The 27,329-nt window shown below is 41.6% G+C and overlaps 1 protein-coding gene across 1 annotated transcript; it reads right to left on the bottom strand.

The window, feature by feature from the left end:
• Positions 1 to 373: 373 nt before the first annotated feature.
• Positions 374 to 23,059, bottom strand: PI16 (peptidase inhibitor 16; the record flags this gene model as incomplete). Its single annotated transcript, XM_081949170.1, has 5 exons — positions 22,643 to 23,059; positions 8,370 to 8,588; positions 6,647 to 6,756; positions 5,152 to 5,240; positions 374 to 1,410 (listed from the first exon to the last, which is right to left on the bottom strand). Exons 1-5 carry the CDS (start codon positions 22,949 to 22,951, stop codon positions 374 to 376), a joined length of 1,764 nt encoding a protein of 587 aa, XP_081805296.1. The 5' UTR covers positions 22,952 to 23,059.
• Positions 23,060 to 27,329: the final 4,270 nt, after the last annotated feature.

Genomic DNA, 27,329 nt, shown 5'->3' on the forward strand with positions numbered 1-27,329 from the left:
TGCAGTATTCCTGCACATGCACACCAGAGAGCTGCCCTTCCAGTTTCCGGTGCTCCCTTGCACGCGCAGGCTCCCGTTTTGGCACTCGGTGCCGAAAAGGTTTGCCAACACTGGGCTAAATGCATCTGGTTTTCTCATTAACGTTACTTGTCAGAAAGTTGCAAAAAGGGATCACCCTGCAACCATCATAAATATGTGTCAATTGGCAAGCATCCAAATTTTGATCCTGTGACCCTGGGGATGCTGCAGCAGTCGCAAGTGTGGGAAAACAGTCGTAAGTCGCTTTTTTCCAATGCTGTGGTAACTTTGAACGGTCAGTAAACAAACTGTTGTAAGTTGAGGGCTACCTGTAAATAGGTTAGATTATGTACTACTATAAACGGTGGAGCCAGTAAGGCTTGGTGTTTCTAAGAGCATTGTTTTGAGTGTGCCCACACCAACTGCACTTGCTATGTCTTTGCCATCGGGGAAGGGAGCCAGAGCAAGGTGCATAGGGATATCTGAAGGTCAGCTCCTCAAGTGCAGCCTTTATGTCCTCCGGTTGGCTGATCTGTTTACACCCAAGGCAGGGCAGGCAGACAGACATTGAGGCTGCCTTACCGGCAGAAGACTGGAAATAATTGCTGCTGCTCTGGATGGCTTTGGAATAGGCCATCAAACGATGACGTGCTGGTTTTTTAGAGATGGGGCGTTTAATAGGCATGGGGGGTGCCTTAGGATAAAAATGAGGCTTAGGGATGGAGGGGGGCTTGGGCACGGAGGGGGACTTGGGCATGGAGGGGGGCTTGGGCACGGAGGGGGGCTTGGGCACGGAGGGGGGCTTGGGCACCGAGGGGGGTTTGGGCACGGAGGGGGGTTTGGGCACGGAGGGGGGTTTGGGCACGGAGGGGGTCTTGGGCACGGAGGGGGTCTTGGGCACAGAGGGGGTCTTGGGTACAGATGGCAGTTTGGGAGTAGAGAGGGTCTTTGTGGTTGTGAGAGTAGTTACAGGTCGCTCAGTTTTGATCAAGGATGTTTGGGTTGGGGTTAAGACGTCAGCAGAAGATAGATGCTCTGTGCCAGTAGTTTCTTTAGTTTCTGTTTCAGGAGACATAGAAGACGGGATTAAGTTTACAAAAGGCGTAGCACTGGTTGTGGTCATCAAGGATTCATCAATCCCATCCGTGCCTTTCTGCAGGTCAGGATCCACATCCGACCCTTCTGTCACAATGGGCTGTGCTTCTGTTCCAATTTGGGAGCCTGAAGTGGTGTCCTGATCGTCTATAGTGGGAGGTTCTGATCCTGCTTCGGTGCCAATTTCTGGTATGTGTGCTGTTGAAACTGTTATGATGGACGGCAAACTTGGGCTTTCAGTTAGGATAGTAGCTGCTGTGGGTGATTCAGTAGTTTCTTCTACACCAGCAGTGGAATCTGGTAGAAAACACAGATTGACAGCAAATCAGCAATAATTTGTGGGGCAGGGAAATAGCACTGCACTTTGACACACATTTATATGCTACTGGAAGGGGTTGCTGTGTATGAGACTCTGGTGGCTGTCCCAGGTTGAAGATTTTGGATGCCTTTAAAAAGCAGCACATAGACATTTGCTTTTAAATTAGATCTAGATGCCATCTGGATCTTAACAGATGCCAATGTTGCTTAGTTGGGCCCTGGAAAGCTCCATTGCAATCCATTATTCCGAGTTCAGACATTTATTTCATAAACGATGAAATAAGCATTTGTGCCTTCCAGAGGCACTGCAACTATTTAGAGCAGTGGTAGTCAACCTGGTCACTACCGCCCACTAGTGGGCGTTCCAGCTTTCATGGTGGGCGGTAGAGGTTTGCTGTAACTCTGCTTTATACATTTTATAAAGTTACTTCCCTACTTTATAAATCACCATTACTGTGGAACCGGTGGGCGGTTAGAAAATTTTACTACTAACAGAGATACAAACGTGGGCGGTAGGTATAAAAAGGTTGACTACCCCTGATTTAGAGCATCATTTAAATGGGACTCCATTAAGATGCAACAAAAGTTAATTATTTAGTTTGGCCTTCACCAACCTGGGTACCAGATTAGGAAAAGGTTATTTAATTCTTATATATCAAGAAGAGGATACCACTGGGATTTTCTATCTCAGACAACAGATTTATTCTCATATTTAGCATTGATTGACATAAAACACTGAAGAGATTAAGCATGTATATATATATATATATATATATATATATATATATATATATATATATATATATATATATATATATATATATATATATATATATATATATATATATATATATATATATATATATATATATATATATATATCCATTAGCATTGGTTTCCTCATGCATAACTTACTTGTCTGCTTATCTCATACAGTGATCCCAGGCAGCTCACAACAATCCATAAAAACAATATAACAATAGATCATATTTTTTCCTTTCCCCTCCGTATCCACCAGAGTCTTGGTGGCACAGTGATTAGAATGCAGCATTGCAGGCTAACTCTGCCCACACACCAGGAGTTCGATCCGTATGGGTTGACTCAGCCTTCCATCCTTCCAAAGTCAGTAAAATGAGAACCCAGATTGTTGAGGGCAATATTCTGATATTTGTAAACTGCCCAGAAAGTGCTGTAAAGCACTATACGACAGTATATAAGTCTAAGTGCTGTTGCTATTCCCAGAGCATTCCTCTTCTGACCCCCCAATCTTAACCTAGCCTAATTTTGGAGAGAAGAGACAAGATTTCACAACCTTCTTGAAAGCTAAAGGGAGGGAGGGCAAATTCATAAGGAAGCTATTCTAAAGGATGGGAGGGCTATAAAGAAGAGGCCCCTGTGAGGTCCCATAAGGTGACAATGTTTAAGGAAAAGGACTTGGACCACATCTATCATATCTGACTGGGTTGCCATGTTTGCAAACTACCATGAACTAGACATGTATCATTGTAATCAAATGTCATCAAGAAGCCTAAGGACCAACTCTTGATTTTAATTAATTTAATGCATATGGCTGCCTACTCACAGATCGATTCCAGGTGACTAACAGGGTTTAAAAAACATTGCAACAAAAAGCAATCATAAAAAAATAAAATACATAGCAAATCTAGAAGTAAGCAAAACAAACATATTTACAGTTCCAGCATGAAATGTTTGATTTGTGGTTACATGAGACAGAAAGCTTAGTCTGAAATGTTTGATCTCTTCTCTTATTTGCCCACCCAGCCTAAGGAATAAGAGAAAATCTAGTTTTTCCAAACTTCATGAACGGGAGGGTTGGTGTTAGCCAAATCTTTTGAGAGATGCTGTTCCATGAGTCAGGCACTGTGACCGAAAAGGAGTGCCTGTTTACTTGATGGAATCTAGAGTATGCCAATCCTATTGGATCTTGTAAAGTAAGCAGTGATGATTAGAGACCAACTGTCTTGCAGGTCTTCTGCCATATTCATATCCTATACTGTTTTGTACTAGTAATTCCACTGATAATCAGTGCAGCTCATGCAGTAGTAGTTTACATGCAGTAGGCATACTAAGGTGCACCCATAACTATGCATGCTACTACGGCACCAGCTATAACTATGAGCTGTCTTCAAGGACAATGACACCATGGAACATGTATTGCAATAGTCCAAATGAGAAATCTATAAGACATAAATGATTGTGAGTATAGTCTCCCATGCAATATGTGCTATTTGCTATGAATGCAAATAGCACACAAAATGAACTACGCAAAGTTTCACCTAGCTACAGTTTCCAACTGCTTTTTGAGCAGAAGCCAAGAGTCTAGAAGGATCCCTAAATTTCAGATCTCTTCTGTCTGGAGAATTGCAATGCCATTGAGAACCAATGCAGGTAGTCCTTGGGTTGTGAAGGCAATTGGGACTGGGATTGCCATTGCTAAGTGACGAGGTCATAAAGCACAATGTCACGTGACTGCATGTCTTAGCGACAGGGATCCCAACAGTCTGGGTTGCTGTCTTAACCATGGGTGATTAAGTGGGAAAGGGTGGGAGTACCAGGTAAAGAGTGGGAGAGTATTGGGGATCAGGGGCTCTATGATGTAGCACCATGCAAGTCCAGAGAGGTTGGATGGGGGATATTAGAGCCATTTGTGATCTTGCCTATCAGCTTCCCATTTGCTTATGGGAAGCTGGAAATGAAGGTCACAAAACGCTATCACATAACTAATGGTGCTGCGGCCATCATACGTGTGAATCAGTTGCTAAATGACTAAACTGTGATCACATGACTAAAATCAAGGTGCACCAGCTGGAACTTTGAGAACCAGTCATAAGTACTACTCGTTCAACACCATCATAACTTTGAACAGCCACTGAACGAGTGGTTGGTAAGCAAGGATTCTGGTAATCGGAGCTTTCTGGAACTGAGTTGCTCCGATATCTATAAGCATCATTCTATATTGCCAGAGTTGAGCCTAAGTCACCTCCATCAGCTTCAGGCAACAAAACCTTAATAGCATCATTTGGTCAGATAAGGATTGAGATAAATAACTAGGCATCATCAGTTACTGGGCCTAACCCAATGCCTTAGGATGACCTCCCTTGGCATCTTCATGTAGATGCTATACAGACCTGGAGAGAATTTTGAGCTATAAAGGACTTCATCATGAGAGAAAAATAGTCATTTAAGTCGTTCTTTTCCAGTATAATCTCAGTTGGAACTCTTGGGTAATTTGTCAGCAATAAATGTCCATATTTTAATCCCCTCATTATTCAGAATAGCATAGCTATGAGAGAAGATGAAGTAATCCCCTCATTACTTTGTTCGTGATGGATTTCAATTGAATATGTCACTGTCTCCATAGAAATATGTTTGATTTGTGGCCACATGAGACCGAAAGCTTAGTCTGAAATGTTTGATCTATTTTATACATGCACTTTATCACGGTAATCGCAGTTACTGAATTATAAAAAAAGTAAATCAGCTTCCCTCTTAGGACAGTAGAAGTCAAACACATCTACTGGTCATCAGTTTTTGAAACAAGCAACATGCATCTTCCACATTTGGGCACATGCACACACTTTGGGCACTCAGTGCCTAGAAGGTTTGCCATCATTGTTCTAGGACATAAACAAGTTGCCTTTTTTCCAACCAGCAGTCACATGGGAATATTTAAAAGCCTCTCAGGTTCCATTGACTTACCACAAAGATTGTTGTTGCAGAAGTAGCCATCTGGGCACATGGAACATGAATCTCCCACAACATATGGCTTACGTCCCTGTACATTTCCCCTAGGAATTAAAAAGTGAACATGTGATGCAGAAGAGCAAAGCAGGAGCAGCTTGTTCCTCTCCTATAGAAGATAGCAATCACTAAAATATAGAAGGTGATCACCTTTGCTACCCACCAGTGATTATTTAATACCAGGAATTCCATAAGGAGAAAGAGCTAAGGAAAAGATGCTATGCCATTCTAGAATAATTTACATAAAAGGCTCTTTTGTTCCATATGTTTATGTATTCTGGGCATTTACGTGTTTGTAATAAATTTCTAAGTATTTGTGTTTTTATTTGGAACTTTGGATACTTCGATTCAGAGATGTATGTGAGGGAGAGAAGTTAAAATAAAGTCAAGAGGGCAACCACATTTGTTCAATAAAAATCTCACTCTATTTTTACATATACCATATTGACAACACATTTGAAAAGAGTCATGGTGTCTTTTGTGTGGTCTCAGTCAACATCTTTACTTTCTAACAATATCCCTTAGGACAGTGTTTTTCAACCTTGGCCCACCTGAAGATGCGTGGACTTTAACTCCCAGACGCACCTTTTTCCTTCAAAAAAGAGGGTGAAAATCTGGGTGCGTCTTATACACTGAATACAGCATTTTTTGGCCTCCCAAAAACCCCACCCCCTCTACAAGCCTCCTAAAGGCTATGCATGCCCTTTTTTTGACAAAAAACAGGCCGTTTTTGGGAGGTCTGCAGAATGCAAAAAAATTTTTTTTTTAATTTGCCTCTTCAAAATCTTGGTGCATCTTATACTCCCGTGAGTCTTATACTCTGAAAAATACAGTAAATTCACCATTAGGGTAAATCCAGACTTTCTGTGATCCCTCCATCTGCACAGGTTACCCAGGACTTCTTGAATGCTCTTTTCCAGTTTAACTCAATTTAAGCAGATGGTTTGCTCTGCTTCCTTCCAATCTACTGACAGCAACATACCTAACTAATTACAGGGTAGGGTACATTCTCCCCACCTTTCCAGTGGGGTGGTTGTTTTTCTATGAAACCTTATCCATGGTTTCCAGGCTCCCCTGATAAATCTCATAATCAATAACTGGTTTTTTATAGTCTTTGATTGATTCAATGATGGCCTAAAGCCAATGATTGTTCTTTCTATAAATTCATCACTCCATTCAAATCTCACATTTCCCAGTGGGCACTTTTTCATTTTCTACCCAGATTATGGAAAGGATGGTTCCCTTTCTTTCCTACCCCTTATCTACAAAACTCCCCTGTCCTTTCTTATTTGTTGCTTTAAGTGGAAGTATTGATTCTTCCCTACTACAAAGTTTGCATGGACCTGTAGTGGAACACAAGAATGAAGGAACAAGCTGTTCATTTTCTTTAATCTTTAGAGGATCAGAACAATGATGACACAATAAGCAGGGTGGGGGGGAGAAAGAAACTTACGGGGGTTGGTAATTGCAAACAAATAAATGCATGTCAGTCTCATTTATCACTTTCATGGTTCCACAGAACGTTGTCCCACAGCCAACGCGCTCACTGGTAGCCCAAACTACCTATAGAAGAAAGCAATAGCAATAGATAATGTATTCATTATCAGACTGAAAAGATGTCTATGAGTATAAGTGGCATCTGCCTAACTTTACTTGGCTAGTGAAACCATTTATCCACATGTCTATGGAGGTTCTGAATGGAATCTGTGGAGCTGAGGAACCTTCTTGAATGAGAAGCGAAGCATCTTCAAAGTAAAAGCAGAAAGTCCAGTTACCTCTTGAAAAAGCACCTTTGGGACATTTATCCATATGTTTTCTTTAGAATCTTTTGGGCAAGTTTTCATATTGTGCATGCATGGATTTTCATACATATTGGCCAGTATTTTTACTTAGATTTTCTAAAGGCTCATTCTCGATCTCCTATTACAATTTACAGTGCATTTAATTCCTAATGTGAAGCAATTCGTTACTATCAGTTTCACCTTCTTTAGAAGCATAGACCTGACCTTGTTAGAGATGGTATTTAATCAAATATTTCTCCATGAGTGGATTGGCATGTTACAATTCCTCTCTCTCCATCCTCAGTTCATTATTTTTATCACAAGATATGTATGTGCCTTGAAATTAAATCAAATTTGTCTTATTACAAGGGGTAGAGATACTCATTGCTCATTCCCATTAGGCCAGGTTACAGATATTAAGAGTCCTACAGAATCAGAGGATCAGAAATTTTCAAGTCCTCATTGATTATTATTTTCCTTTAAAAAAATACAAATTGACATTATGTAGTGTTCTGTATACATACATTCTTTTGGAAAGAAGATGGAAGCAACTGCATCTCTTCCATTAAGCAACAGTCTCAAGGTCAGATATGGGAATTCTGGATTCAACTACACAGTCAGCCTTGAAGTATGATGGATTTGAGTCAACCCTCTCAGCCTGCCTACTTTATATGACATTGTGAAGATAGAGTATGGAGGAGAATGGCAAGCCTTACATCCTACTGAAATATTAGCATTCTTTCCCAACAAATATAAGAGCAATATAAAATGAAAACAATCCACCAGGACTAGGGATTCAAATCTGCAGGCAGGCAGGATTATAATTTCATGGCTATCTCACAAAAGGACATGAAAACAAACTTTTCCCAACAGCAACAACGGATTGGACTTATTCAGCTGAATTCACGCCATGTCATCAATTTCAGTACCACTGAAAATCATCAGGACTCTTATTCATGAATGTGTGTCCCATTGGTTTCATTAGAATTGTAGTCACAGTTGATGGATCCAACTATAGTTGATGGAAGTGGGGTTTTTCTTTTGTTAAAAGTTACATTATACGTTAATCTAACCAGCACTGTGTGCACCCAAACTCTTTTGAAATGAAAAAGAAAAGTTGGTAGAGGCTTCCCTCTTGCGAGACTAAGGGAACAACTTCTCTACTACAGTCTTAACTGGGAATTAAAATGGAAGCCAGAACATAAGACGATCAAAGTTAAGAAATCACCTCACTTCCAATCACTGACAATTGGGCACTCTATAGAATAACTTTAATGTTTCTATTGCTTATAAGCTCTCTATCACTCTGGGGCTTCTTCATTTCAATAGGTAGCACAATGATACATCATTTCCTAGGCATTGACTCTAAGCCTCTACCAAGATATAATTAGATACCTGGGTATAATGACCACACATTTTACCCGCTGCACATGCCAATGTGCTGTAATTATAATCCTGGTACTCAATGTTCCAATCGTACACTGCTCTCTTCAGATCCAGGTTTCCAGTCATGGCAAAAAGATTCTCGCCTCGGAAGCCACGATCTATATTATGTTCCCAAGCACATTTTGTCGAGTAGTTTTTGGCAAAGTCTTCCAGTTCTGAATCCCAGCGCTGAAATAACAATAATGCAAAACATCATCAACATCAAAATCTCACAGAGGGGCAAAGTACAGCAATGAATACCCAGAAAAATGGCCACAGTCCCAGGCTTCCTAGTAATAGTCATGCTTAATGCCGTGTAATGTTTAATTGTATAATATGTATTTTTTATTCATTGTACGCAGCCCCGAGTCCCTTTGTGGAGAGGGAGCGGCTAACAAATCTAATAAATCTAATCTAATCTAATCATCGGGGGCTAGAAAAATGGGGTCAAGAATCTTCTCAGTTTCAGCTGGAAATCATCTGCATTTTGTATGCAGAATATCATCCATCCAAATTAGTTCACATACCCCACATCCCAGGTTGCACAGAGACTTTTGGAAAGGTGAAGCTTCTCGAGGTTACAATCTTAATAATTTCTGGCTATTAAAGACAATGAATGCTGGTTCCTGAATTCCTCTAGTAACATTTACAAATTCCAGCCAAAGGTAAGTATCTCATCAGAATTCAAGATTATTACATTATTGCATAATTGCTTTCTCCATGTTATTGCTGAAATAAGGAAGCTGAGAAGATGTAAAGAAAAGATGGGTTTTCAGATATAAATGCCATTATAGACATATTTGCAACAAGAACTATAATACTGAGATTTCACAGGGTTTTTTTTTATCTTCCTTACTTGATAAGGATTTTTGTTTCTACATCATGTCATGTAACACAGGCAGTGTCAACATCTAAATATTTTTATATTTAATCCATGACTATAACAGTCATACAACATTTTTAAAATATTTCAGTATCTTTCCTTACGTCCTATGGTACATAATGCAAATTTACGTAGTGCCAAATCTATCAAGTGGGTTTACTGAAAACTTGCTGAATGAGATAGTGATATTTTGGACTATAGCTATAAAATATTTTTAAAGTCTCCATGGTACTTCCTTCATGTGGAGTAAAGTAGCACATATACTCTCTCCTCCACCCCAAGGAAAAGGAAAGGAAAAGGAGCGAGACTAACTCTTGAGCTGAACTGGGTCATTAGACCAAGCCTGGGTTTTATGCAATAGGGCTGTGGTACATGGGTGCAATAATCTTGCCCACCCATCAGAAAGAGCTTCAGTCCAAAAATTCACAGGCTGCCACCTCATTTGACATAATGTAGAGGGAGATTCTCCGGCCAGTAGCTGGTATGAATCCTCTTTTTCCCATGAAGAGAAAAGGATAGTAAACATGCAAACACTCCCTGCCGCAACATGCCTAATTGAACAGCTGTGCTAGACTAGAGCCAATGCAAACATCTGGCATACGTTGCTTAATAGAGTCCAACAGCTGTTTGTCAACTGATCCCTCCAGTGTAGTGATAGACAGGCCCTTCTTATCCAGCTGTGCTCCTTAGGCTACTTTAGAAGCAGTTGTCAAGCAGGAAGAACTTTTATGTATGGAGGATGACTAGGGAATACTATGGTACACAACTCAAATTAGTACTCAGTTCTGGATTGTTTTCTGTCATACAGTTCCAAGTGTCTCTACGTTCTGATGCAAAATAGTCGGGCAAGGGCATAGATTCAGTTGCAGAAGGGCTCAGAAGACTTCCTGAAAGGACTAATTTGCAGTGGAGGATGCTCAGCACTTTAGTCTAGAAGGGATGAAATTTGTTTTAATTTCCAAGTATGTAACATAACACTGGTGTAGATCGAATATTGAACATAGGATTTGTATCCCTGTGATAAATGTGGCTTCTGGTACAGACCATATCATTCTGTAGAACTTGGTCACAGTTATATATGTTATGTAGGATTCAAACTATCAGTTCCACAGAAAGGCATGTCCTCAGTGGTGTAATCCAGGGGTGAAATACTACCGGTAGTAAAAGAATGCTACTGGTTTGCCTGATTCCGGTAGCTGTGCCATGTGATTTAGAAATTGTGCAGCACAACTGATTGTCGCCCAGCTGATCGTCAGATCTACCGGTGTTCTACTTACCTCTGCAGACTTAGAAAAGGCGTCTTAATCCTCCTTTTTCAGTGCTGCATCGTAGCGCCTGTAGTGTGCAAACCAGTAGCGAAGCAAACCAGTAGCGAAGCAAACCGGTAGCAAACTTCAGAGCATTTCACCCCTGGTGTAATCTTACCAATTTGTACTAGATTTCTATGAATTATGGATTTTTCCATAGTTGAAGGGATTGTGTCTCAGTCTCAATGAATTCAATAAGTTCACAGAATCTGTTGCAGATCTGAGTTTATAAAGGAAAGAAATCCAAAGAGGAATGGAACCAAAAGCAATGGAACTTATACTTCAGGGAATCATCTATCTCTACAGAAGCCTACTCTGGACTTGCCATTTTCACAATTTCCCTGTGGCCTAAACACAGCGCTAGCAATATTTGTGCTATATAAATCCAAGTTGCTACTAAATGGCAACAAGATACTGAAAAATCCAATGCTTTTAATAAAATGTAATACAAGGAAAAGGAAGGGAAGGATCTAGTACAATAATAATGAAATGCATCAAGTTCTATGCAGTGCAAGACAATAAGTCACATCTTTATATAAAATACAACTCCCTTTTTAAATGAATTGAACACAGAGCACCTACAATGCATTGCCTGCTCTTTCTTTTCCATCAATAGACAGCCATTTCAAAGGGGAATGTGGGCCAATTCTAGGATTATAGAGATCTGAAAATTGCAGCCCTATCCACCAACTGCAAAAATATTGTCCCTGCTGCTGCTCCAGAACAGTCTTCTTCAATATGGACCCTTTTACTCCTCCCATGAACCCTCCCAGTGACTGGGGACAAGATGCATTATAAGAAAACCTGCAGAGACCCAAACTGAGCAACACAGATGTACAGTAGAAAACTTTTCTTATTTCAAATTATCCTGATTTTATATGGCAAATGAACAAAGACTATATCTTTGCTCATCTGGTCTTGGGCAGGGCTGGGAGGGAAAAAGAAATGGCACAAGGAGATACTAGAGTCAAAAGGTTGATTTTGGGGTGGATGCTTAAGAGAATTCCCACAGTTACTCTAGTATAAAACTAGTAGTCCTAAAGCTTAAGGTGGATTTAATAAGAAAGGAAAGTAGCTCATTAAAATAGGCATTTATAAAAGAAATTTGGGTCATTGAACCCCATTTAGAATTTCAGCCATTTCAGGGTGGAACCAGTAGCAGGTGAGGCCATTTCTTCAAGAATATGTGTTTAAAGTAAGCCGCATTTCTACCACCCAAGTTTTATTCATCTTATTGAAGTTGCAAATTCCTGAAGAAAAATGATTTTTTACAATTGTGCTTTGTTAAAACCTTCAGAGAAAGAAACCCAGGACTATACTATACATCAGAACAAGATGACAGAAACCTGACCACTTGAGATAGTTCTAAAGTTATGTCACTTTTAATTTTTAAAAATATTTGTACTTGCAGAGACTATACACAAATACACACACATACACATGTAGCCATGGACATACATCTTTTTCTGCCACAAATAAAGAACTGACTCACAATAGATGAACACGTCAAGCTTAATCTGCTCCTTCACATAAGCTAGGGTATATATGGGAGATGGTATCTAAAAGCCCCAAATGGCAACTACAACCAAACAATTAAAGCCTTGGCCCTTTCTTACATGTACCACACATGCAACACATAGGGAAGAATGCCAGAGTGAAATAATTGCTACTATTTAAAACTTTTGACCCCATTCCCTACAGATACGGCTTTGCAGGCCTTTGGTTGGTCTGGGCTGTCACTGCGTTAAATTGTTTGCTAGCTTGGACTGAATAATTACTGAAAGAGTTACTGCGCAGGTCATAAGGTTTTATCTGACAATGATGTACTGCGCATGCTTAACATGTTTTATTACTTTACACATTCCAGAGACTTCTCTTCCCTTTTGATCTTTGTCCGTCTTCCAGGAAATCTGGGAGACAGAATTGCTTTTACCAAAATGTAACGATTAGATAGATTTTGTTTTATTTCCATTTATTATTTTTGTATTAAAGTTTTGTTTTTAATTAGAACATATGTTTCTCGGATTTTCTTTTCTTTTCTTCGCACCTTAAAGATAATGCAGTTTGGAAACGCCGCAGTCTAAGCCTCATCTAGTTCAGGGTAATATCTTCCCCTGACATGGGCTATGAGATAATAGAACAACAGAACAGCAGAATTGGAAGGGACCTTGGAGGTCTCCTAGTCTAACCCCCTGCTCAAGCAGGAGACTACAGACAAACAGTTGTCCAATCTCTTCTTGAAAGCCTCTAGTGATGGAGCACCCACAACTTCTGAAGGCAAGCTAGTCAATTGTTCTAAGATATAAGATTAGCATTTTAGAGTCATGGTTCACAGGCATCTGAGGAAGCAACAATAGTAGGAAACAGAGGCACATTAACATTTATTGTGAGTAGTCACATATCCATAGCTGGTCCTCTTCCTTTCTTATTTTCATAATGCTTACTTGGGCATACACATTGTACAGCAAAGTATGTGATTCAGTAGTGGGTTGCCAATACCGGTTCGGGCGTGCTCCCGCCCATGCTCCTGTGCACATGCGACGCTTCTGCGCATGCAGAGAAGCATACCTGGGCAAGTGGGCGGAGTCTACTAACTGGGAGCAACCCACCTCTGAGGTGATCACACAACATGCTGGCCTATTTACAAATGTAAAAAGGGGAAAGATTAAACTTTTGGCAAGATCTGGGAAACTGGATTCCAGAAGAAAATTAATGAATCGGTCATAAACTAGGAAATGCATTGAGAGTGACGTATGCTGGTCAAGCTGTAAATCGGGTTTAGTTTTTCGCCAGTCACAAAAGATCATATTGTGCCTGAGTCAGTCTGAGATGCAAAATGTCTATTCCAACTGTAATGGTCAAATACCACAGTTGGTTTCCAAGCGGGAGTCCATCCGAGTTGTTCAAACTAATACAAGAGTGAGGAGTACACATAACTCATAGCTATAGGTTATCACTATGTCTCCTCCTTAGGGAGCCCTTAAATGCCTAAAGCTCTTATTCCCCACCCATGCTCAGATCTAAACCCTAATTTATGAGGTTATGTTTGCAAAGCAGCTGCCTTCAATTGCCTTCCCCTGAAATTGGCCAAAGTCCTTTGCCTGATGATCTTCTGATACTCCCTACACTGACACTGTGATTCCCATGGCTTAATTTCCAATTCCATGTCAGAATCTTCTGCTGTATATCAGGGTTGAGACCTGAAGGAGAAGCATCTGTATTTTTTTTTGATGGTCCTGGGTTTGTTCTTTTCCTTTCTGAGTTAAAAAGGCTGATCAATTTGTTCATCTTGTGAGGAAGAAGATAATCCAGCTGATTATACCTGATATTTGGGAGGTTAGAGAGATGTTGAATGGGCATCAAACCCAGAAGACTGAGGAAGGAGCAGGTTGGTTAGTGCAGACTGACCAAGACTTTTATTGAACCCAGGAAGGGGGAGATTAGAAGATGCCCCTCCAAGGAGTGTGCAAACGGAAGAGCAAAGGAAAAAATGGGGACTAATAAGGAGAACAATGCTGAAAAGGAAAAGTAGACATTCACATCCACAGAGGTTCCAGCATGTAAGATTTGCTTTCTCTGCATGGATGAGAATGGCAAGCAGTCAAGGACAGGAGGAGCCCTAATGAAAACTGAGCATCAATCCAGCCCAAGTGCCAACTTACCAACCCACTGCAATCAACCTGGAGTTTTTAATGCTGATTTCAAATATAGTTGAGACAAGCAACTTAAGTCTTTGTGTGGAATTGTCCAAACTTCATCTTGCTGAGAAAGCTAGGTGAATCCCTTTTCTTTCTTTAAGACATACACGGTCATTGCAAAGTTGTCTGCACCATAACACTCAGAAAGCGTACCTTCATATTTCCTATATATCAAACACATGGAATGTGTGAGATTGTTCCATGACAATAGAAAGACATTCCCCCTGAATGCCATCTTCCTAAATAAGGAGAGATAATATGCTCAACAAACCTCTTAAACAAAGTTCCGGTCCAGGAATTGTCTTCTGCTTTAGCACTACCAAAAACACCTGAACTGGAATCTCGGTGGGGAGGAAGATTCAAGATCCAACTGGTAGTTTTAATTATGAGAATGAAGGAATGTAACTGGGACTTCACAGAAAAATGCACCCTTATATTAACAACGAAGGAACGCGGTGGCTCAGTGGCTAAGACACTGAGTTTGTCAATCAGAAAGGTAGGCAGTTTGACTGTTCGAATCCCTAGCGCTGCATAACAGAGTGAGCTCCCGTTACTTGTCCCAGCTTTTGCCAACCTAGCAGTTCGAAAGCATGTAAAAATGCAAGTAGAAAAATAGGGACCACCTTGGTGGGATGGTAACAGCGTTCCATGCGCCTTTGGCATTTAGTCATGCCAGCCACATGACCGTGGAGACGTCTTTAGAAAGCTCTGGCTCTTCGGCTTTAAAATGGAAATGAGCACCGCTTCCTAGCGTCGGTAACGACTAGCCATATAAAAGTAAACCTTTACCTATATTAACAACATTTGCAGTCTTGGGTCCCAACCGAAGGCATACAAGTCGACCACTGTTAACCCCAGAATTTTGGTTACTAGGCAAGATGAATGCTACACGAGTCACACCCAATTTTAGGAACTTTTTGCCATAGATGTTAAGTGAATCAGTGCAGTCAGTTAAGGGAATTATGTGGTTGTTGAATGAATCTGGCTTCCCCCATTGACTTTGCTTGTTAGAAGCCAGCTGGGAATGTCGCCAATGGTGATCGCATGATTCCAGGATGCTGCAACCATCATAAACAGGTTGCCAAGGGACCAAATTTTGATACATGATTGTGCGTATGCTGTGACTGTCATACATGCAAGGAACGGTTGTAATTCACTTTTTTTGAGTGCCCTCATAACTTTGGTCAAATGGTTGTGAGTCAAGAACTATCTGTAATCAGCTAAACCATCTTTATAGAAATGAGAATCTATTATCATATCAACAGAATAATCATAGAAGAAACCAGAAAGTAAATCAACTACCCCAAAGATTTCCAAATTCAATAAAGCCATCCTCACATTTTTAAACACCTCTAATTTAAATCTTTTAAACGTACATTCAGATATTGGACAAATGAAACGAAAACATGGCTGAAGTACTGAAGATGAAGAAAAATAGTGTGACGCTGTTCTGAAATGTACTGACTGGTTTGTTATTTTTTATTTTAAAAATAATATTTTACAGTACCATTCCACTAGAGTTCATCCACATAATCACTGCCACTTCCCAAAGATGGTTGATGAAGGTCTTTATCTAAGACCTTTTTGGCTTTCCATCAATGTCCTGTTTTGTTTCCTCTCAACCCTGCAGCCCGTACAGGGCTTGTGGGTGGTCAAACTGTCCAAAGAACATCTGCAACTATATATGCAATGCCACCCATTTTATGAGCCTTGTGCATGCAAGAGGTTACAAAAGGTGGAGGACTTTGTTTGAGCAATCATGACTACAATCATGAATTATTTTGGTTTCCTTCCCCTCCTAGGAGTCCCTGTTTCATGATTGGTGCAACAGAATTATTATGGGCTACATGATATGTATTCTGTTAGACTTTCCCTGTCTATTGCAATCAACTGGATAAATAATGAGATTTTCATATCAAACAGATTAGTCAACAGCTGGATAGTCTTGCTCAAATCTAGCATAAAATGTGCAATGCAAGTAGTCATCAACTTACAACTGGTAATTTAACATCCATTTCACATTACGCACACTCAGAAAAGTTACTTATAACCTGTTTTCAAAGTTACAACTGCCACATCATCCGCCCGGCAGTCATGTGATCACATCTCAAAGCACTTGGCGACTGGCTTGCATATTCTAACCAGTTGCAGCGTTCTACGGTCGAATGATCGTATTTCTTGCAAAAAAATATTTTTATTTTGGCAAAAGGCATCCATTAAATAAGCTGAATTTGACTTATGTCTGAATGATTCACTTAACAACTGCATGATTTCCTGAATCATGTTGGTGACTTGTTTACCAAGACGGAGTGGCTGTGGTTACCGGCACCCCGGTTCAACCAGCTGATTCCATCACTGGCCATTGGGGGCGAACCTCTGGCCCCCGTGGATCGGGTACGCAATTTGGGCGTCCTCCTAGATGCCCGGCTGTCAATGGACGACCATGTGACAGCCGTGGCAAGGGGGGCGTTTCACCAGGTTTGCCTGGTGCGCCAATTGCGTCCCCTATTGGACTGGAACGCCCTTCGCACAGTCATCCATGCGCTTGTGACGTCCCGGCTAGACTACTGTAACGCTCTCTACATGGGGCTCCGCTTGAGATGCACCTGAAGACTGCAGTTGGTTCAGAATGCGGCCGCGCGGGCAGTTTCGGGAGTCGCTAGATACTCCCACGTAACACCTCTCCTGCGCGGGCTGCACTGGCTACCTGTAGCTTTTCGGGTGCGTTTCAAGGTGCTGGTTATCATCTTCAAAGCGCTCCATGGCACAGGACCTAGTTATTTGCGGGATCGTATCCTGCCCCACACATCCCTTCGGCCGATCCACTCACACAGAGAGGGACTCCTCCGGGTGCCGTCCACTAGGCTGTGCCAGCGGGCGACGCCCAGGGGAAGGGCCTTCTCTGTGATGGGCCTGACCCTCTGGAATGACCTTCCCCCTGATATTAGAACAACCACGGACCTCCGCTCCTTCCGCCAGAAGCTCAAAACCCACCTGTTTAATCTAGCCGGCCTGGCCTAATTCCAGCTCTCCCACCTCAGTCTGTATTTTTAAATATCACGGGTTGGTCTTAAGGCTAAGTTTTTAATTTTTATAAACTTGTACAGGGGTCTAAAGTTTAATCCAATTGTAATTATATTTATTACTGTTTGTATGGTTTTAATTTGGTACCTGTACACCACCCCGAGTCCCTCCGGGGAGAGGGGGCGGTCTAGAAATCAAATCAAATAAATAAATAAATAAAATAAACCATAGCAAAAAACAGTCACAGGGCGACTCAACTGATGACCACAGCGACTTATGAACAAAATTCTAGCTCAACTGTGGTTTTAAGTCAAGGATTACCTGTATTTGAGGCTGGTGTGTTGATGATTGCAAATGAAACTGTTTTAAACTCATACAAACATAGATGTAATCCCTGACATTCTGATGTAGATCCAAGCTGGGTGAGTTATCCCCTTTTTGTGATTCACAGCCAAATGGAAGGGCTCTAACAGCTGCATTTCTCATTCCATTAAATATAGCTTGGCAAGCATAGCTCAATGTATGTAAGTATTTCCATGACAACCACACTTACTGACCTAAACAAAATAAAAAGCGTGACTTTGGATAAGAATTCATAACAGGAAAAGGAGCTAACCATGGGACCCTAAAGCCTGCCCTAAAAAAATAAATAACTCTGATACAGATTGTCGAGATAACCATCTGACAAGCACATTTAGAATTGAGGAAAGCAGCATGAGCAAAAAGCACCATCCCAAAAAATGTACACTGAACCCAATGCAATATAGCAGCAAATCTCCCGTTCACAAAACCCTTGAGCAAAAAGTAGCTTATAAGTCTTTCGCATGCTTTGGGGCAGAAAGGGAACAAAAAAGAACTGTTGGCCTCAACCAAGTCCAGATGATGGCAGGACCACATCATCAAAGCCCCACCATCTCCTTTTAGGTGTGGGCAGATGTCCTTGTCAGCCAGGCTTATTAGCATTGAGCTCTAATAAGAGAAAAGGGTTGATTCAGAGCAGTAGTTTTTCTCATGTTCTGAAAGTATGACGATCAGATTGATACCTGGGAAGACAGACACCGTGCTACTATCATGCCGTTTGTGCCTTTTTTATGACCCATGCAAATCTGACTACACTGCTGACATTTTCAAGGATGAAGTGTCAGACCTAAAATAGGCTTCGGCCAATTAACTACAGTCTCAACACATTTTTCGTTTCTCAGAACTTTGTTTTGGTTGGAGGGAGGGTGTCTTACAACGTAATTATTGGGATTTGATGTTGCATTAATTGCCATTACTACAATGGGCCCTCGTTTTTATTTAGTCTGTGGCTCTGTTCCTTGTCCTTGTGTTCATGTGGTGTTTATATTATCCTGAGAAAGTTTGTTTCTTTTATAACTCACAGATATACTGTATTTTGTTTAGAAAAAGCAAAGTCAAGTCCCAATTTCCCACCCAAAACAAGAGAAAAGAATGGAAAAACCAGCACCACCTACGTTGGGATGCGATTTATCCACCTGCTGCATCTTTCTCCTCCATCACAAAGATAGTAAAATGCAGCCTTCAGTCACCAAAAACATATGTTTCCATGATGAACCCTTAAAGGAAATTCATATATTTTTCTCCTTTCAGGGCTAGTAAATAGAATGAGAAAACGGCCCTCTAAAATCTGCCACTGGCCTTTAGTCTTTGGCTATAATTTTACTGAATTATAATTTTACTTTGTCATCAAAGTCACTTCTCTGGACTCCACTGTAGGTTCACTTGGACTCAGGGGAATAACCTTGCTGAAAACCACACAGACCGCAAAGCAGAGGTGTGGTCTGAGCCACAGCTATTAGCAAACAGCAATCATTGCTCTTTCAATATACTCCAACCTAATTTATTACTCAAATCCCCTACACAAATCATTTCTACTTGAATTAATTTTCTGGCAAAGGACTGGTTTCTCCTCCAGCAAGCCTCCCCCTCCATATTTTTTTCTTACCTTACTCATACCTGCTCAAAGCTTTCTGTAGATGCAGCTCTCCACCAGCTGAAAGGGAGTGGATTTAAGGCCTGTCTGCACTCACTATTTAACTGCTTGGGTCCTATTCTCATACCACCTTAATTCTTGGAAGGCCTGATAAAATTGGGACCAGACTGAGACATCTTGACAACCTGAAAGGTTTTCAGCTGAAAAGGCAGGGTACCACATTCTCCCATCAGTTTATTTCCCTGCCGTTATACTTCCCTGTCTTCCTGTTCCAGGGAAACAATGACCAGTCAGCTTTCTTTCTGTCTTCTTAGACATATACATTCTTATACATTCTTACAGATGTGAATTTTTTTTTGAAAAATATATATACACACACATATACACTCACACAAAGTGAAGCATCGAAATGCACGTGCAAACAGGCGTAACACACACCTGTTACTTTTGCATATCTTTTAGAGCCTCCTTTATTATAAATGCTGTAATGCCTATAATTATTGCAAATAAAAGGCTAGTTCCGGGATTGGCAAACCACAGGTGGCACGCGGAGCCATTTGTAAGGGCAGGTGAGGCGTTGCCCTGTCAGCTGGCCAGCGTGCATGCACGTGCTGGCCACCTGAGGTCAACCTTTTTTAAAGGCATTTTTTGCCCTCCCCAGGCTCCAGAGCCTTTATAGAGCCTGGAGGGGGCGGAAACAGCCTCCCCGCCCACCCCAGAATGCAGCTCTGAAAGTTTTGGTAGGCTCTGCTTTAGTTAAAGGAGTGTTTCTGCTTCCTCACAGGAGCCAATTAATGCTGGCGTTAACTTGAATGAACTGAAGCATACTAACCCAAACGGGCACGAGCTCAAGGTGACATAACATAGTAGAAAAGTGTATTTTGGACCTGAATCAGGAAAATGTCCCCTGACGTTGCTTTAGGGGTGAGTGAGGGATTACTAGAAGGTGACATCAGCCTTTACTGCCCTCCAAAAACAATTGTCATTCCATTCTGGTGACAGGACAACATGGCCACAGTCTCAAAATGTGCTGCTGGTTTTCAATCAAGGGCTACTTGAAATCTCAACAGAACAGTCTGCCTTCGTTTTGCCTTTGATCTCCACCAAGGAAAGCAAATCCCCAAATTCTTTTTTGTTAACACTGATTTTAAAAGTCTGATTCTGTATTCGTACCCTCCCCAATTCAACAAAAGGAGGAGGGGCAGATATCAATGTGAACAGCAAAAAGGCAACATTTATAAAAAATACACAAAAGTGTGCACGTGTAGTGGGAGGTAGTGGGTCAATATATTTACCTTGTCATCAGTAACATTGTTGGTATTATCCTACTTGTTGCAAACAGAACCTTAATGAAGTTCCAGCTGGTTGACAGGCAGGCATGGAGAAGGGGAAATAATGCAATCAGTAATAACAAATTCCTGTTTGATTATTGTGTTTCCTAGAACAGTAGCAGAGCTGGGATGTAAAAAATCTGTTTTGTATCCCATGCAATTAATGAGTTTCATGTGCTGAAAGCATATTTTCTAAAAGGAAAAAAAGACACATACATACACCACCATCACCCACCTGTAAAAGCCCAGAGGATGTTTCCTGAATAGAACTGTAATTCAATATCTATGGGCTCTTCATACCGAAAATGAAAGCCTTTTTAGACTTTTATAACCCTAGTATCTGTAAGCTGATGATACTCAGCTGTACATTTCCACCCCGAACCACCCCAACGAGGCCGTCGAAGTGATGTCCCGGTGTGTGGAAGCCGTACGGGTCTGGATGGATGACAACCGACTCAAGCTCAACCCTTCCAAGACTGAGTGGCTGTGGGTTCCGGCCCCCCGGTTCAACCAGTTAATTCCATCTCTGGCCATTGGGGGCATTCAACTCGCCCCCATGGAGCGGGCGCGCAATTTGGGTGTCCTCCTGGATGCCAGGCTGTCCATGGATGACCATGTGACAGCCGTGGCCAGGGGGGCGTTCCACCAGGTTCGCCTGGTGCGCCAATTGCGCCCCCTATTGGACCGGGACGCCCTACGCACAGTCACCCATGCGCTGGTGACGTCTCGCCTGGACTACTGTAACGCTCTCTACATGGGGCTTCCCTTGAAATGCACTCGGAGACTGCAGTTGGTCCAGAATGCAGCCGCACGGGTGATTATGGGGAGTACTAAGTACTCCCATGTGACACCTCTCCTGCGCGAGCTGCACTGGCTTCCTGTGGTCTATCGGGTGCGTTTCAAGGTCTTGATTACGATCTTTAAAGCGCTCCATGGCTCAGGACCTAGTTACCTGCGGGATCGTATTCTGCCCCATACATCCCTACGACCCATTCGCTCACACAGAGAGGGACTTCTCCAGGTGCCGTCCACCAGACAGTGCCATGGGGCGGCGCCTAGGAGCAGAGCCTTCTCTGTGGCGGGCCCAGCCCTGTGGAATGACCTCCCCCCGGATATTAGGACCACTACTGACCTCCGCTCCTTCCGTATAAAGCTCAAGACCCACCTATTCCAAATAGCCGGCCTGGCTCAATCATAACTTCATAACGCTCCTGATGGGTTTTTAAATTCAGTAATTTTATTTAATGGGATTTTAAATTGTGTTTTTTAATTGTCTTTCACTTATGAGTCTACCTCCTCCATGCACATGTATATGTCTTTGTTCTTTATGTATATATGTTTGTCTTTATCTGTATTTTATCTGTTTTGATTGTACGCCGCCCCGAGTCCTTCGGGAGAGGGTTGCGGCTAATCAAATAAATTATTATTATTATTATTATTATTATTATTATTATTATTATTATTATTATTATTATTATTATTATTATTATTATTATTATTATTATTATTATTATTATTATAGTATTATAACTTGGTTCAGAACTCCTGCAACCATGGCCCACACTGACTTCCTTACCTTAGATTCACACAAAATACTTCATCATAGCTCTAATTCATGAAATGCAGGGATTTGATAAGAATCAGAGGATTGTTCCATTCAAAAGTTCCAGAAGAAAAGTTAGTTTTTTGTAAATTCCAGGTGAGCAGACTGGCTTATGAACAGAAAAGCTACAGAGAAACACACACACACACACACACACACACACACACACACAAAACCCTTTGCAGAAAATTAGGTCACGGTTGTTTTAAAAAGTAGTTAACTTGTAAAATACACAAGGCATGTCCAGAAAGGTCATTTAACTGGTCACTAAATTCAAATTCCTCACCTTTCTTTCCTTCATCAACTGAACACAGGGACACCAAAGATTTTTTTTTTTAAGGTTCAATTTTATAACTTTCAAGAAAAGCTGCCATCTATTCATGATAAGAGACAGAAATCTCTGAATTCCCCAACTCCACCAAAGCCCCTCACCACAAACTTACCATTTTCAGCATGTTTGCAGCCGAAGGAGAAACTGTGGAACGGTACAGGTTATGCTGCTCCACAATCAGCTCTTTTTCCTCATCTGTAAAGGACCAGCTCAGCTCCATCGCTGCGAGCAGCAGGAGGAGGAGGAGGGAAAGGAGGGGAATCCGCAGGCCTGAGCTCAGCATTGTGGCACTGTCTTGTTGTAACAGCCCACGGGTCTGGCAGACAGCTTTAAATCCTTTCCCAGAGTAAGGAACACCCAAAGCCCAAGAACTGTAAGGAGGATATTTATCTTTTTTACTAGAAATGCCTTTCAGAGCCATAGAGGGAACACACCCATCTCATATAGGATCACTGATGGAAGATGAATGGTCCTTCAGGGACAGTCAGTGAAACTATGGCTGTTTGATCAAATGGGTAAAGGGCAGGTTGTTTGGCAGGCCAGGCTGCTCTAGCCTTGCTCGGCACATTATTAGCGCTAAAAGTTAGCCCACTGGAGCGAGCCGTGCGTATTCTACACACTCCTCACATTCTTCTTCTCCAAACACTTTTAACACTAAACTGCCCACCAGAATTTCTTCACTTGTTGGAAAAATCTCTTTGGACACAAGGATTTCATGTAGTGATGCAATCAGCAATACTGACTTCTTAAAGAAAAGAAAAATGGGATCAAAGCCATTGCTAAGCTGACTCAGCCCTGTGGTCCTTTCAGACCATCGATGAGCCTACTCATCTCGGGCTCAGGAAATGTGGCAAGGCTAACAGATAAGCCAGGACAATCCTTTTCAGATAAGGAGATACTATGGGCTGCAAATTACATATACTGTAGGTAGCGATTTGCCATCCATGTACTCAGATGGAAAAAATATTAGTGACAGTTTTGCATTCGCAACACTGATCCTGGTTGAACTGAAAAAGATGGGCAATGTATATTATTCTGACATCCTCTGGAAACAGAACAAAAAAAGATAAAGATGCTGCAATAATACAATAAGAGACCATCCTTCTGCCCCTCTTACCTGATCTTGGGTAAAAATGCTTAATATATAGTTGCATATATTTCCAGATAATATTTTTTTATCTAAAATAGGTATGTTTGTTATATTTTGCAATTCACATGAATCCAGAGTTCATAGTTTGTTTGTTCATGGCTTGTTTGTTAGTTTGTTTCTTGTTTGTTTAAGTTCTAAAGACTTCCTAGTTTCCGTCCATGGTCAAAGAAATTTATATTGATACCATTTCAGGTTTTTCAATGCTGCATAGAGTACAAATCTTGCTATCTACTGTGTTTCCCCCAAAATAAGACAGAGTCTTATTTTCTTTTTACCCCCAAAATAAGCGCTTGGCCTTATTTTCGGGGAGGTCTTATTATTTTTGAAGTGCAGGAGGTGACGAGCGTGGTCACCTCATGGCTGCTGCTGTGTTACAATATTTTCAGGGAGGGCTTATTTTCAGGGGAGGGCTTATTTTAGCCCTCCCCTGAAAATAAGCCCTCCCTGAAAATAAGCCCTCCCTGAAAATATTACCCTTAATAAGACCTCCTCGGATAATAAGCCCAATTGGGCATGCACTCAAAAGCCCAATTGGGCTTATTATCCGAGGAGGTCTTATTTTCAGGGAAACAGAGTAGCATTATTTGCAGAAACCATAGTACATGTTACATTTAAGTAAAGGTTGGTTGGTTGGTTGTTTTTTCTTGCTTAAGTGGATCACTATAGCTAAGGACAGATATATAAAATAATTACAAAGGAAGCAACCCTAATCTTGAAATTAGGTTGTCATAACCAGTACTGTCTAATTATCATGTCTATTTGCATTCTGCATGTCCACTATATAATTTTGTAGATCAAGACTCATTTATGACTCTTTGAATGATTGAAATTAATGAGGAATTTACTGGTAAATCCATAAGGAAATTTCACACAATATCAAATTTGTCAGCTTCCCATAATACCGTGTTTCCTCAAAAATAAGACAGGGTCTTATTTTCTTTTGACACCCCCCCCCCAATTTTGCTTGGCCCTTATTATCGGGGGAGGGCTTATTGGTTTGGGGTTGCCGGGTGGTTGCTCTCTTGTGAGCAGGTGCCCAAAGAGCCGGGCACAGCCTCAGGGGCAAACGGCTGTGTTGCACTGTTGCAGCAGCGCAACAAAGCCGCCATGAGGTGAACATGCTCATGAGCAGCCGCCCGGCAACCCCCCTTTCTAGCCGAGCAGAACACCACTCACCGATCCAGTAATATCCCAAAAGCGCTAAGCCGCGTGGCACTCTGCCCGGCTGGAAAGAGAGGTTGCACGAGCACTTGTTCTGCCTCCAGCTCGCGTGCCTCCCAGCCTCACCATGCCCAGCTCTCCCTGCAGGGCTGGGTCAGGACGCCGCCACTGCTGCCGCCCTACTGCCACCGCCCTGCTCCGAACATAACCGGCTTCCAAACTCCAGAGATCCACTGCTGAGTCTTCCGGCAGTGGCAGCTCCAGCCCACAACCAAAGAGCATAGTCCCAGAGTGGCCACTGCTGGAAGACTCGGCAGCGGATCTCCGGAGTTTGGAAGCCGGTTATGCTCGGAGCATGGCAGCGGCAGCGGGGCTGCGGTGGCGGCGGCCTGGCCCAGTCCTGCAGGGAGAACTAGGCATGGTGAGGCTGGGAGGCACACAAGCTGGAGGCAGAACAAGTGCTCGTGCAACCTCTCTTTCCAGCTTAGCGCCTTTGGGATATTACTGGGTCAGTGAGTGGCGCTCTGCCCGGCTGGAAAGGGGCATTGCCAAGCAGCTGCTCATGAGAGCAGCTGCCTGGCAACCCCCCACTCCAGCTGGGCACAGTGCCACCCACCAACCTAGCGGTATCCCAAAGGCATCAAGCAATGTGAGCTCCTTTGCCCCCCCTTCCCCCTGCTCCTGCGGCTTTGCGCCTTTGAGATATCGCTAGGTTGGTGAGTGGCACTCTGCTTGGCTGGAGGGGGGGTTGCCCAGGGGGCATATTATTGGGGGAGGGTGCATATTTTTGCCCACAGGAAAAATATGGCATGGTCTTATTATCAGGACATGCCGCAATTTCGGGGAAACACGGTATGTAGCAACAATTACTTGTGAAATCTGGTGAATACTAATGGGCTGGATCATGACTTGCTTACATGTAAAGTAAAACCCCTAAAATGAGTGTTATTCATAATCTGCTTGTACAATATCAATTTATTTTATAGACTATTTACACATATAAAAATAAATAAACTAGCCAAGGGATGATTTTAAAAAATCAAATTGTATACTAACAGGAGTGATGAATAAGCTCCCAAGCTTTTATTCCAAAATAAGTTCATTAACTAATTGCATTCAGGATAATTCCATTAAAAAATCCTTTCAAATTGAACACAGCATAAAAAATAAAGCAGCATTATTTTCATAATTTCATAGTTCACTGAATTGGCAGCCTATCGGCCAGATGCATCATACACAGGCCACACCCACCCCAGGTCCGCAAAGGGGAAAAATGCCATGAAATGTTACGTGACAGCAATGGCATGCCACGAGTTTGACATCTGTGATCTATAATATTGCAGGCAACATTTGATGTAAGACACTTGAAATTGGAATCTAGGCTAGAACCAGCTAATTGGATAAACCAGGAACTGGGAAGTCTGTTGTAGTATCTAAAATTTGGTTCATCAATAAGACTGAAATCATATATATTGAACATAGTAGCCATGTCATAGTCGCCACATTTTGGCCATAGGATCAAAAAGAAAAGTGCAAAGGTGCATGAACCCACAGAACTAATTTGAGGCCCAAATATGCAATTCCCAAAGCAGAAATCAAACTTAACAGAGAGTTCTTCACCAGGCAAAAAAAGAAAAATGTCCATGCAATATTTATTCTTACAACTCATACTTTGTTGACATATCTTGAATTGCACAGTTTTATACATTAAGGAGTTCTATTCATTCCTCAAATCAGCTGCCATAAATCTGAGAATAGCTCAAAGAAAGTCCCAGATTTCTTGAAGATTATACAAGTTTTATGTAGTGCTTAAAGCACCAGGCTAGAAATCGGGAGACTGTGAGTTCTAGTCCTACTTTAGGCATGAAAACTGGCTGGATGACTGGGCCAATGATTCTCTCTCAGCTCAATTCACCTCACAGGGTTGTTGCCGTGGAGAAAATAAGTAGAAGGAAGGCGTATTAGGTATGTTTGCAACCTTGAGTTATTTATAAAAATAATAAAGGCAGGATAAATATATATAAATATAAGTAAATAAATTTATTTTGGGTTGAGCGCCAACTCCATATGCATATTGTAAATATGAATGGAATGAATTCTGCAAACTGTAATCCTCTTTATAATTCACTCTCCTCCCTCAAAACACATTTCAAACAGCCAGATGGTTAGAATGTTTTAATGTGTGTCCTTGTTAGGCATTTCTGTATTTTTCCTGTAGTTGCCAACGTAGTGTTTTCGCTATAATTTTGAATTGCTTTATGACTTTGATGAAGTCTGAAACATGAAGCTGCATTTTGTAATGAGAGACAGGATTGTTGTTCTTTTTCTCTTTCTGGCCTTGCCTATGTTTGTATTAAGTTCTGGTGAGCATAAAAGTCAGAATGCAGATAAATGGCTGAGGAGACACAGAGTCTGCAGAACTGCCAATAAGGATACAGCCAGGGTCATAAAACACACAAGACATTAGGAGAGGAGTGAGTTGGGGACT

The sequence above is a fragment of the Natrix helvetica genome (genome assembly GCF_964273705.1).
Source record: "Natrix helvetica genome assembly, chromosome: 3".
Classification (NCBI taxonomy): Eukaryota; Metazoa; Chordata; class Lepidosauria; order Squamata; family Natricidae; genus Natrix; species Natrix helvetica.